General features: G+C 41.9%; 1 protein-coding gene across 6 annotated transcripts in view; it reads right to left on the reverse strand.

Moving 5' to 3' along the window:
* Positions 1 to 1,307: 1,307 nt before the first annotated feature.
* Positions 1,308 to 12,976, reverse strand: part of TTC7B (tetratricopeptide repeat domain 7B) — a 133,040-nt gene continuing 121,371 nt past the window's right edge. For 4 of the 6 annotated variants that reach the window (XM_074148561.1, XM_074148560.1, XM_074148562.1 and 1 more), the window contains one exon: positions 1,314 to 2,310. In XM_074148561.1, the coding sequence (XP_074004662.1) occupies positions 2,089 to 2,310 (222 nt within the window). In that variant the 3' untranslated portion in view covers positions 1,314 to 2,088. Of the gene's footprint in view, positions 2,311 to 12,976 lie in introns of all 6 variants that reach the window. The other 2 variants (XM_074148564.1, XM_074148563.1) reach the window with 1 other exon arrangement.

Here is a 12,976-nt window from a genome sequence, read left to right on the forward strand (position 1 = left end):
TGAAAAGTATTACAAATGTAAGTAACTGAACCGCGATAGCAGACAGGCTCAAGAAGAATTCAATTAAACAAATAAATGTTTCACAGCATCTTTCCGTACAGCAGGTACCATCCAGCGGGTGCTCAAAGACAGCAGGGCCAGAGCACGTCTTGTGAGCTGGGACTGGAAAAGAGAGAACAGTTGGCAAATAGAAAAGAGGGGGGGAAAAAAGCCAAGGACAGTAGGAAGAAACCACGCAAAACAGGCACTTTAAAAGGGGTAGGAAAACTTTGATGTTTTCGCAGTGAGCAAGACGACACAATTTCTACTGGCTTTTAAATAGATTTGAAAACACTATTATAGCCTTTTGGTTCATTTCACAGAGAACATATGGTCTAAGCACTAAGCAGATACAATCTGAAAGTAGCCTCAGCCTGAAAGGCACATGAAATGCCAGGGGGAAAAAAGAGACGCAAAAATGAAGAGCTGCCCCAAGTTTAAGTCTTCTGCCATCTGGAGATTCTCACTGGAGCGCGCCGAGGCTGTGCCGCAGCGAGATCCTCCGTGTGTCTGAGGTGAGCGACGAAGGAAAAACATTTGCTGTTATTTTTCCGAATCATCTGCTATCTCGCACTTTAAAACCACTTCTTGCGACAAACCAGGCAAATACCAAGGAGCGCACAGTCTAACGGGAAACCTGGAGTTCTTCCCAGGCTCCGTACGAGCCCGAAGTTGTAAATGAGCAGACATTAGACTACCCCAGCTCAGGCACCCTGAATATTCACTGCAATGGACGACTCTTCTCCACGCAGCCCCGACAAACTCTGGGAAGTGTTTGTCTACTAAACACTTGGCCCTATTACTACCGATAGGGCAGGAATAAGTTTCCAGCCAACTTTTCCTTCAAGGGCTGCAAAGTGCAGGAGACGTTGAGACAGAACTACGAAGACAGGTAAGGAAAACTGAAGAATAGCGTGTAAATATTTAATACGCTGTTCCCAAGCACTACCAAGGTATACGTTATTGTTCAGGTATTATGGAGAGGCAGAATGATCTGGTTTCATCGAGAGCTGGAGTGGAAGGAGGCAAAAAAGGAGAATCACAGAATCTTAGAGAAGAAGTGAAGATTTAAGGAATCCTGGAATCTAAGATAAACAACACAATTGGCAAAGAGTATTGCAGCTTCTTGGCTCTAGACTGGCCTCAGGGCACTTAATTTTGGTGGTGTTCAGCTCTGAGGCCAGCCGGCCGCAGGCCCCGTATCATAAAACCGTGTTCACGAGCCGCCTATTTGCCCCTGGGTTCTTAACCAGGACACGGGAAAGGTTCCATTTAAAAATCATTTTATTATTAACATAATCTTCCCATTTAGCCAAGTGTGGGTCATGTATAAGGAATGTCAGTAAATATTCCATTTGAGGCTTCTTTTTACATATTTCCATTGATAAATAAACTCTGAATTCACATAAAAAAGTTAAACTTAAATAACTAATATATTTTTGTAACAGGCATACATTGGTAAAATATAAATATTCTTGTACTCAGCCTTTGCTCTAAATAGAGATAACAGTTAGCCACACATCACAGTTATTAACAACTAAAAACGAGAACTCAACTGATTTTCTGGCCTGGACTAAAATAGAGATGGAAACAGAAAATTCACATTTTGACTTTGGGCCAAAAGAGGTTGAGAGGCAGGAAGAGAACAGTTTTATTAACAGCCTTGTTAAAAATAGTCTGCTCTGCCACTGAATTTTAACTTATTCTACATTTGGTAGTTGATTCCATTATAATTTTATGTAACACTCAAGTATCACTAACAAAATATGGCACATCATCCATGAACAATATAACGATGTTTTAAAACTACCAGGGCAAAAAATGCAGGCGATATGAGTGATTTGGTTCTGGTCAGCCCTTCCCTCCCCTCAGTCTCACGCTCATATATTGCATCACGTCACCGTCTTGGCCACTTCCCCACAAAAAGACTGGAGTTTCTTAACCCGTAACTCTAAAGTTTTTCAAACTAACCAGTTACCAGGCAGGTCTGATGCCCCCGGGTTTCCTCACCCAGGAGTCAGACCGAAATGGGTTGATGAAGACGACCTCTCAAAGGACTCTGGGAATGATGGTAAAAGGGACCACGGGACTGCTGGCTTCAAGCTCCAGCGCCGTCAGGAAGCATTCGGTGGCAGCATCATCATTGCCTTGAGCCTGCAGCACCTCTCCCAGGCCGTTCCACACCTCGTGGGCCGTGGAGTTCACCTGGACGGCATCTCTGAGAATCTTCTCCGCCAAGCTATAGCGACCAAGCTGGTGAAGAATCAGAGCCTGTGAGAAAACCAAGGAAAAATGGTTGAGATAGTCAGCAGGACTTTCCTGAAGCTCAGATGGTATATCACAACAATGAAATACACGTATGTAGTTCTTGGGTTCAAAGTGTTGTAGGCTGTAATACTCCTTTTTTTTTTTAAAGTTATTTTTCTTTTCTAAAGGAAAGAAATGACCGGTAGCAGGACTGGAGCAGGCTACTCCATACCAACAGGGAGTCAAGTGGCTTCAGACAAGAAACAAAGACGCTGAAATGCAAAAACTGAGTTGAACAACAAAACTTCCACCCAACAACCAAAAATCACTGAGACCTGAGCTTTCGTTGCAAGCTCCCACATCTGAAGTCCCACTAAGGTGCGTGCCCTGAAGTGTCTGTATCCTGCCTGCACACCTCAGCACCCAGCTCACGTCTTATAACATCTGAGATCGTACGCACGGCACCATCAGCTCTTGGGGAGGACAGTGACAAAGCCCAGTTCAGCCCAATGGGTAACAGCCATGGCATTTGATTCAGCCTGTGGAACGGGAACTGGGCTGGGACTAACACTACACCAGCAGTGCACTAAGGTCCAGCAGGTAGATAATTTCCTCAGGAACTTCCCAGAGACAGATTCTTCATCTTCCTCTGCAGGATGGGATCCAATTCAACACCACACGATCCAAGAGGATGTCCAAACCCACTAGGATACGGGCTGAAAGAGGTAGTGGAAATCTCCATCCATCACATTCAGCTGTGTGTGCCAGTAAAGTCATGGAATGACCCAATAAGAGAGCTTTATTCCAGGATTATAGTAATCCTAACGATGTTAGGCATTTTTATCTTGTGATTCTGTACTGCAAAATGCATATGGACCACAAATCTTTGTTTCCCAGAAATCCTGATTACATGCTTACAGATTCCTTGTGACTTCTCCCCTCCCAACCCCCCCTTCCTTGGACCACAACTTCTATTTCTCTCTGTACATCTGTCCCTCAAATCCTTTTCAGTTTTAAGCACGGATGATTAGGAAGTACTGAAATTCTATTCAAGCCCTGAATTATCCACACTATGTTTCTGGAATTCTGCCCAGCAGGCTGACTTCCAGCACAGGCAGAACTGTGAACTCCATCCTACAGAGCAAAAGAGCAGACCATGCTCTGAAGAACACTATAAAAAGTGCTGTATAGCATTGGTAAGTAAATAAATAAATGCAATGAAGGCTAATTTCCATCAGCCCAGCAGATGTTCTCACATAAAGATGCCAAAGGGCTCTTCTGGTTTTGGATTTTTTTTGAGCCATCAAGTGAGTCAGCATTTCCAGAGTGAGTGACCGGTACTTCCAATCCCAAAATCAGATAACTCACAGGGTCAGTGTTTTTTCCCTGCAGGAAAGTGTCAGTGACTGGTAGGTATCAGATGTCAAACTATAAAAAAACAAAGTAAGGAGATGGAATCAATACAGGTGGTTTGGCTGCATGCACCTAACTTTGGTAAAATTAAGATGTTCTTAATTTTCAAGACAAGATTGCCTATTTAATTTTCAAAAATCTTCATTTTTTTCTATGTGGATTTTTATATTTTATACTAATTAAACATAAGAGTTCTTTGAATATTGGTAAATTTTTTTTCTCCAAATATGGCAGACTATTTTCCCTGCTTGCTAAGGACACAAGCTGTTCTTTTCAAGACCAAAGGAAACAACCAAATTTTGCAGATAGAAGCCTGTTGATGGGAACAGAAACACGTTATGTCACATCTGCACTATTCCGTGTGGGAAAAGAGCGTACCTGAGATTTCCCAGGTGATAGAACTGGAGCAAAGACTAGCTGCTTGCCTGCTGTTATACTTTTTCTAAGAATATAAGCTATTTAGCACTAGTGAAGGAACCCCTCCTGCGCGGGCAATCAGGTCACATCCTGTACCCTCATGTTTTGAGGCCACAGCTTTTCAGAGGGAGAGTCTCCCAAAAGTCCATCTTTCACTGGTGTCTCAGGCTGGGATGGTACCACGACTCTGCCTTGGGCAGCAGCACCAAGGCAACGAGCTTTGCTTCCAAAGAACCAACGGAGAGAAAATTAGACTCGTTTCACACAGAGCATCAAAAGGATGGTGACATTTGGTCACTACAGCTGTGGGCTGAGCCCAAACGAGAGATCTAGAGATTCATTGACTCTCTCAGAACGATGGTCAGATGTCATGTGTTGCGAGTGCCCAGTCTGTAGATCTCCTGCCTGGGTGACTTCACCCAAATTCCGAGGCACAGAACATTTCAAACTGTTTGTGGTCCTTGCCTGGCTTTGCTCTATAAAGCGTTATCCTACAGACCACAGGGAGAGGGAGCAGGAATGTCTATCATGCAACAACATCCTTCAGTGACCTCGCACCACCACCCAGCCAAGAAAACTGACCTCCAGTTTACCGGCTGTCAGCATATGCTTGCTCTCCGTACTAAATCCTTCAGGAAAAAAAGGAAAACCCAAAAGCCAAACCACTAAAATCAAAAAACCCTAAAAAAAAAACAAAACAACCCACAAATCAAAACTCCTCTAAGATTTCCCAGAAATCAATACAAATTACCCCAGTCCTTCACTGCGTATTTTCCTTTGCTTCCCAACAGGAAACAAAATCTCAAAGCTACCAGTTCTGGCCTTTTCCTATTTAGCAGCAGATGTCCAGACAACATTTATCTGCAGAATAACAGTAGGTCTCTTGCTTTATGGCTGGAGATGGGCTTGAACAACACATCAACTCTGCAGAAACACAGAGGGGCACCAAAGCGACATATGGCTCACACCTTCAGCCTTGGCGTGTTACCCTCTTCATAAACAGGCACAGAAAGTTAAAAAAAAATAAATAGAATAGGACTTTTGGCACCTCAATCAATTAGAAAAACTGCTATATGATCACTTGAGTGAATAATAAGAAATATTAGTAGGAAAACACCCATTCTACAGAAGATTATGACAACAGTAAGTTCCTAAGGAATTACACAAATCTAAAGCAATCTATTTGTTATTTGTATTTTTTAAAATGCTGCAGTACTGGACAGAGGTGTTGAAGACAACTGCTGGCATCCTGCGAGGAGAAAGCAGGATCTTTCCTGCCATTGCATCTCTTTCACTAGCTCTTTCGCATAAAAGACCGATAAATTTATGACATTTGCTTCTGACACAGTTATAAAAGCCTCTAATATGCGTGGGCTTCTTCATTTTGCAGCTCAGTAGAGATTTTGTTTATTACTTTTCCCCATGTTTGGTTTGCAGAGAATTTTGGGGTTGTTTTGGGGTTGGTTCTTTTTGGCAAACCACTGATCTCCTCTGAGCACATTAAGGCTTCCAGCTTCTGCCGCTTCAGGATGTCCTTATGTTGTAAACTCTCTAAGCAAATCCTATTTTTTTCTTTTAGCCAGTTCTACATTGTAGAAGTTGATTTTGCAACTCAAAAAACTCCAAGAGAAAACTCTAATCAGAAATGGCACGGGCAGAAAGTGAAGGGAATCTCTGAAGAAACAAAGAGACTTTTTTCGTGCCATCACCACCAGACATGAAAGCAGCGCTTCATGTCTCCGATCCGTTGATATTTGAATAATCCACAGTACTCAGATTTGTAGAGTTTGGATGCTCTCTGCTGAAGGAAAGGTCAGCGGCCCTTCGCAGTGCCCAGGCCATCGCCGGGGCTCAGAGCTGGGAGTAACGGGGACTTTTCAATTTCAGGAGCCCACAGGGGCTGGCTTTCTAAAAAAAAAAAAAAAACAAAAATAGCATTGCCGTGTGCTGCCTGGGAGAGGGAGGTACTGTAGTCACTACAAACAAGGTTCTACACAAGCTTCACACCACAACAGAACAAAACCCTTTAGGAACTAATAAAAAGGGGGGATTTCTTCTCTGCTGCAGGTTATTTTCAAGATCTTGCTGATTCTTTCCTCATCCAGTCTGGAGTCACAAAGATTCCCTCTAGTTGACTGATGATTTTACACGTGTTTCCTCCACCTCACTTCATTTTACACTGCCCCACGTACCAAACTGCTGTTCTTTGCTTCATTTGTCAAAGCATGTGCCCAATGATTGTTTTAATAATGCTCAGCCAAACAGGACCCAACCCCTGACTGACGGCTCTTGGCACGGTTGTCAAAACAGAAGTAATTTGTTATTTATTACTCAATATCTCCCAGGTACCTACACAAATACAGCCCAGAAAAACAGCTATTAAGTCTGAATAGGCAGAAATATCTTAACGTACCATCCAAAACATTTGGCTGAATAACCTGCGTTTATACTTATCTTGCATGCGTTAAGAATGGGGATTGTATCTTCTGTATTGTGGATACCGTCTTGGGACTAATCATGTTTAGCGTTTTAATTAATGACACGAGAATTATGAGAGTGATGATACGATTAGATAAGAAAAAGTTAAGAAGATTTGTACTGCTTTCTGTAGCATGAGTCAGTAAAACAAAGTGGAAAATAGCACAATAGAGAAGTTTTGTGGCGTGATGGAAGCCAGCCAACCAAGCAGCTTGGGAGAAGGACTTGGATATACCAGGAGACCACTGGATGAGCGTGAAAAGGTGTTGCTGTGAAAGAGGAAAACTCAATTGACATCAGGAGAGGTTTCCAGTAGAGAAAGGCAACAGAGACTTTAGCCCGACACAGCTACAGTAGGGCCTCCTCTGGCACCTCACGCGGTCCGGTCTCTTCCACAAAGGTCAAACGGGAACAGGCACAGAAAATGACTATTGAGATGATCGATAAAAATCTAAATTTACAAGAGGAGACTAACAGACTTGGTTTGTTTAACCTAGCAAATCGAAAGCTGAGACGAGATGAAGTTACTTGCTATAAAAAACAGTAGAGAGAACAGAATAGAGAAAACTATTTTAGTTGGAGAATAATGTTGGCACAAGAATACGTGTGTATAAATTGTCTGTGAGTAAGTTTACCAAAAAAAGGTGAAAACACTCCTGGCAATTGGATCAGCCTTCTATTCGCAGTAGCAGGGTGTAAAACAGTGTTAAGATCGAGTCCTACAGCAACAGCTTGTGTGTTCTGGTGGGTATGAGGAGGAGACGGATCTAGAGGTCTCAGGGAGCTCCCACTGCTCCTGCTCCAGGATCAGGTTCTCCCTCAACTGCACTGAGAGGAAAGAGAGGGATAACATTTTCATGCCTATGTAACTGCTGCCTATGAACTTGGACGCTTCTGTTGTAAGAACAACTTTCTCTTGATCCCTTGGGTTGCACTGAAGAAGCAGGTGCAGAGAAATGTGCAAGTAACGAATACAAAGCTTAAAAAGCAAAATTATGGTAGGTATCCAGCTTATTTCTGAAAGAAGCAGCCTGGTATGACAAAAACAATGCATTCTGGATTCTTCAAATGCATGTTGTTTTAAAAACAACCAACCAGCAAACCCCACACCATATTCACAGACTTTTGGGCACAGAGCTGCATAATGGAATTTTCAAATGCATGTAAGACAGGATGTTTAATCTGCATTCACTTCAACAGGACTCCACCTGGATGACACTCAGAATGTCATTAGATACCTATCTGTATCCTACATAAACAAGATACCTTTAAGATTTGGTCTATGGTGATGCTACAGTAAAGCCAATAATTACAATTAATACCTTCTTCAATGAGCCAGAATTATATTTTGATATATTTTGGACGTGTCAAAATTATATTTTGGCAGTTATTTTTCCCCTCGCAATTCAACACATTAAGGTTATTTTTCATTAGCTAAACGTGAGCATTCTTAAAACGGAAAACATTCAAATGAATTCTACTTTCCAAATGCAGCTTTACACAGTCTCCAAGTAAAACCTTCAGTCAGCAAATGCATCATTATTCATTAAGAAAATATCATCACTAAGGATCTGAACGTGATAAAATAAGCAATAGTATAACGCATTAATTGCTTAAATAAGCATGTAGCGTAGTCTTGCTACAAAGGTATCTTTTTTTTTTTCTGCAACCAGGTTTTCACTCTTCGTGAATTTACCTGCCATAACGACTAACCGACCAGTCAACGGAAAACACACAGGTAGAAAAATAAACATGGGACAGAAATGGAAAACTACTTAAATAACTGATTTCTGCTTTTGAAAACACGATCAAAACTAGCCATCTAGGGGGGTCTAGTAAGGTCACTTAAAATTTGCTTTTAGGCAAATGAGAAGCTAACATTAAATTTTTTTCCATGGAAATAATTTTTTTAAAAATTAAAGCCATCATTATCAGCCATCCTATGTCTCACCACACCAGAGCTTTACCATAAAGTGCTAACCAGGATTTGCACTAACAAAAGGTAAAAAGGTAACACTATAAAGATCACTCTGGTTTCTTCCATGTGACTAAAAATGTCTGCTTAAGAGGGCTGGAGATTTTCTTAAGGTTTAACCGTCTGACAACTACTCCGCTCCTCCTGGAAAATAAACAGTTCTCACTCTCAACAGAAGCACCACTTGAGATTTTTACCTTTATTCATTTGACATCAAGAGGAACAATTTCATTTTCTCTAAGAAAAATATAGACTATAGGTGGGAGATCTTCTCAAAAGCAATGAAATTTATTTAAAAGTGGAAAAAACATAATGGGAACTTTGGCCATGGGTCCGTTTCCACTTTTGCCTTCTTCAGAGAGGATGCTGAACTCTTAGCGCTGAACTCTCTCCTAACTCAGCAGGGAGGGAAACTGGTAACCGGGAGAAATGAAGAGCAGAAGAAATGTGGCCAACCTAATATGCAAAAAACCCTCAGAGGCTCTCACCATGTTTAAGAACTGCAGCCTGTTGAGCTGCAAAACACTTGACTGTACAGATTTGAGTTCTACCAGGTAAGGTATTAATTTTTTCCCAGTGGGTCTATTACACGACTTGTTTGCTCAAGAGCTTCTAAATTTGGATGATGCAGACCTTATTTAGCTAAAAAATACCCTCAGTGCTAAAAGTTTCCTTGCAAAAACAACCACTACAAGAAAACGTTATAAGCATATGAAAATAAAAAAAAGGACTGATTTTGCTTTTAACGATGAGAGCAGGGAGACAGAACAGTGGAAATACTACTTGCCCGGTTCACTGATAACCTGCTGAAGCCCATTAACAGCTGCAAACATATAATCACGTATAGAGCTATACAGATGTGGAAAAGTACGATTTTTTTTTTTTAAAAAAAGTTAAAATAAAAGGCCTAAAGAACTCATTACATCCAACTCCTCAGTAATTTTCTCAGTTCACTGTATTTTATTTTTTTTAAACAAGTCCCAACCTGCCTAAGACAGAATCAATTTTCAGCCGCGGTATGCAGAAAGGCATGAGAGAAACATCCCATCTTATCTAAAAAACTTGAAAATCAAGGATTATGACCATAAAGAGTTACAAAACTTAATATGCAATGTATGCACTGCAAATCCATATGCACTGTAATTTTAGCATCACAAAACTGCCCCTTGTTACATGCTGCTTTTTCAGCCTATTTTGCATGTGTTAAGGTGGCTGCTATTTTCAAACAAATCTATCCAACTTGAAGGTTTTCCAGAGACTTGTCAGTGTTATGCTATAATAACGAAACAGAAGTGTTAGCGAGGCAACAATGAGAAGAATTTGTCATGATATTTGGAAAAATAAGTAAAATTCTGCAGCTGGTATTTCTGTGATAAAGATACATGGTTTAAATGTATTCTATAATCAATATTTTACACTTACGTAGAGTGAAATAGCACATTATTTATATACTCTGCTCTCCTATTTTCCCTTTAGCTGATGAATTTGTGCTGAAACATGTCCATCTAATGGAATTAAGCCTTTGCACAAGAAATCGTTTATTAACTCTTTCTTTCGAAGACGTGTATCATGACCAGTTGCACGTTTCGTCATTGTAAGTAACTATTTTCTGCAAGTGAGAAAAAACTGTGACATGGTGTATCAGTTCGAAATAAGCCATTCCATCAGAAAAATAATGAAGAAATATAGTTCCATGACTGCAATGACAGACACAGATGCATTTTGATGCAGGGATTTTGAAGGGTGTCCATATTATAAGGTTTAAAAACAACTGGATTGACCACTAACGCTTACACGTAAAGATGATTTTCTGTAAAAGAAATAAATACCTAGGTTTTTCTGAATGGAAAATGAAACTGCAATGTAAACTCAACCAAACCAAGTGATGAACAAATATGAACCCGTGCCTGCAGCCAACATTTTTGTTTGTTGCCTATCCCAAAACGTCGCTTGTTCTACGTGTCCCTTCCTGCCTCGTCCCCCCCTCGCTTGCCCTCCTCGATCCCCAGCTCACCCGGCAACTGGGCTCTGTGCTCGGGGTCACGGCTGACGCAAGCTCCCAACCCCAGTTTTTTATTTCTCTGTCCTTCCCCCCGTGCTAACATACACACACCCCCCCCCAAGGTATCCAACTGCTTCCCCTGCTGCAAAACACTTGTTGCTAGGAGAAAACCCACTGCTTGGCAACAGATTTTTTTTTTTTTAAAACAACAACTTTGGCTCCGTTACTCACTGAACTCCACGTTGCCAGCGTGAAACAACCAATGTGCGTGGTTGTTGGTGCATCTGTGTATTCATAACCCCCTCGAAAAATGACTGACCCCTTCCAACAGGGATGTGCTTGCCTTTTAGTTCCTTACTGTTCACAGCTGATAATGCAGAAAGGTGCAAAATTGAAGTGGGGTTTTTAAAATTGCTGATCGCAGCCTTCCACCAAGATGAAAGCTCTTGGGGGACTTCTTTTCCTGTTAAGACAACATGATCTTGCAATAGTCTGCTGTAATTTTGATTTACACCGTATGTGAATGTCACATCAGTTGATAAAAACATGGCATGACTACCACGCTATATTGTGAGAACTAATTTCACGATAGCGAGCATACTGGAAACAAATAAACCACCTTACTGATAGAGGGAAACAGCTAGTGACTTCAGAGATTATCTACCTTTTTATCTCCATCTGAAAATTACACTGAAGGTCTCTCATTTCATATGCTGTAGCTACAAATTCAGTAAAAACATGACAATTCCTCCTTCCAAAGTCAGATGGCTACAGCTCTGGTAAGCACTGCATCAACATGGGTATCACAGAATGGCTGGGGTTGGAAGGGACCTCTGGAGATCATCTCCTCCAACCCCCTGACAAAGCAGGGTCACCCAGAGCAGCCTGGACAGGAACACGTCCAGGCGGGTTTGGAGTATCTCCAGAGAAGGAGACTCCACAGCCTCTCTGGGCAGCCTGTTCCAGGGCTCTGCCACCCTCAAAGGAAAGAAGCTTTTCCTCATGTTGAGACAGGATTTCCCATGTTCCAATTTGTGCCCATTGCCCCTTGTCCTGTCACCGGGCACCACTGAGAAAAACCTGACCCCATCCTCTTGCCTCCCACCCTTTAGATATTGATAAGCATTGATGAGATCCCCTCTCAGCCTTCTCTTCTCCAGGCTGAACAGCCCCAGGTCTCTCAGCCTTTCCTCATCAGAGAGATGCTCCAGCCCCTGAGCATCTTTGTAGCCTCTGCTGGACTCTCTCCAGTAGTTCCCTGTCCTGTATCAGGGAATAATGAAATATAACCTTAGTCCTCAGATAACACCAGTCCTGAATTTGGAGTACTTGTCATCTGCTGCAAACGTTTTACATTTCCTCCAGCTGCGATACCACGACATTAAAGCGTAAGGGATTCCTCCCACCATCCAGAAGCTCAGCAGCGCCGCATCTCCCCCGTCCTCCCTCCCAGCACACCTCACCTTTCCCACGAATGAGAAAAGAGGATTTCCCAGGCGTACAGCTTCCTTCAGGTACATCCACCCACAAGGAAAACAGGCGCTGGAGATCGCAGCTACAGACAGTGCTGTTTATGAAATGGGCCTAACAGTAATTTCCTTAACTCAGTATATCCCCGTATATTGCCATCCATATACTCACCCCTTTTCCTCTAGGTAGATACACGTGCGTGAACTAATTGCAGTTTATTCACTACTGAAATTCTACCATTGTGTCAGCCTGGTCTGTGGCTGTATTTCAACACTTCAGGGTTTCAAAAGCAAGGCTGGGTTTAGCACTGCACCGTCACGCTGCCCACTGCCTGCCTGCTCCGAGGTACTGCTTGGTACAGATGCCGTTATTTCCCAAGCTTTGAGTCAAAGGGTCAGAAGTAGAGAAAAATTGCATTTCTGTTACTCAGGACACAGGACTAGCACAGAAGTGCTTTCAGTAGCCAAAAAAGGAAAACCCCAAATCCTCCAAAAAATGGTACAAGTGCAGAACAGGCTAAAGAACCAGAAAACCTCAGACCGACGCTGTAACAATGAGCCTCAAAACCATCGCAGGGAGCCAATATTCAACCATTTGAGCAAAAGCTTGACTTTTCACAAAAACTGAGGATACTGGGAATTCAGTGTCCTTTCTCCACTGCTTAAAGGCTAGATCTCAATTTAGTACATCTGAAGGTTCCTGGTTTTGAAAGCTTGTGCTCTACGCAAAATTACCTCTAATGTCAAGAAATTCATGTTCTCCCGTCCACCAGTCAAGCAGCGATAGAATTAAATAATAAATAGTAAGAAATAGCAAGCAATGGCTTTTTAAGAAGCTGTTTTTCATTAATGACAGTTCTTCTATAAAATCACAACGCACGTACTGGTGGTACGTGGCTTCTGGAAATAGTAATTAGAAAAATTGATCAAATGTTC

This window comes from Numenius arquata, chromosome 6, assembly GCF_964106895.1.
Source record: "Numenius arquata chromosome 6, bNumArq3.hap1.1, whole genome shotgun sequence".
NCBI classification, from domain to species: Eukaryota; Metazoa; Chordata; class Aves; order Charadriiformes; family Scolopacidae; genus Numenius; species Numenius arquata.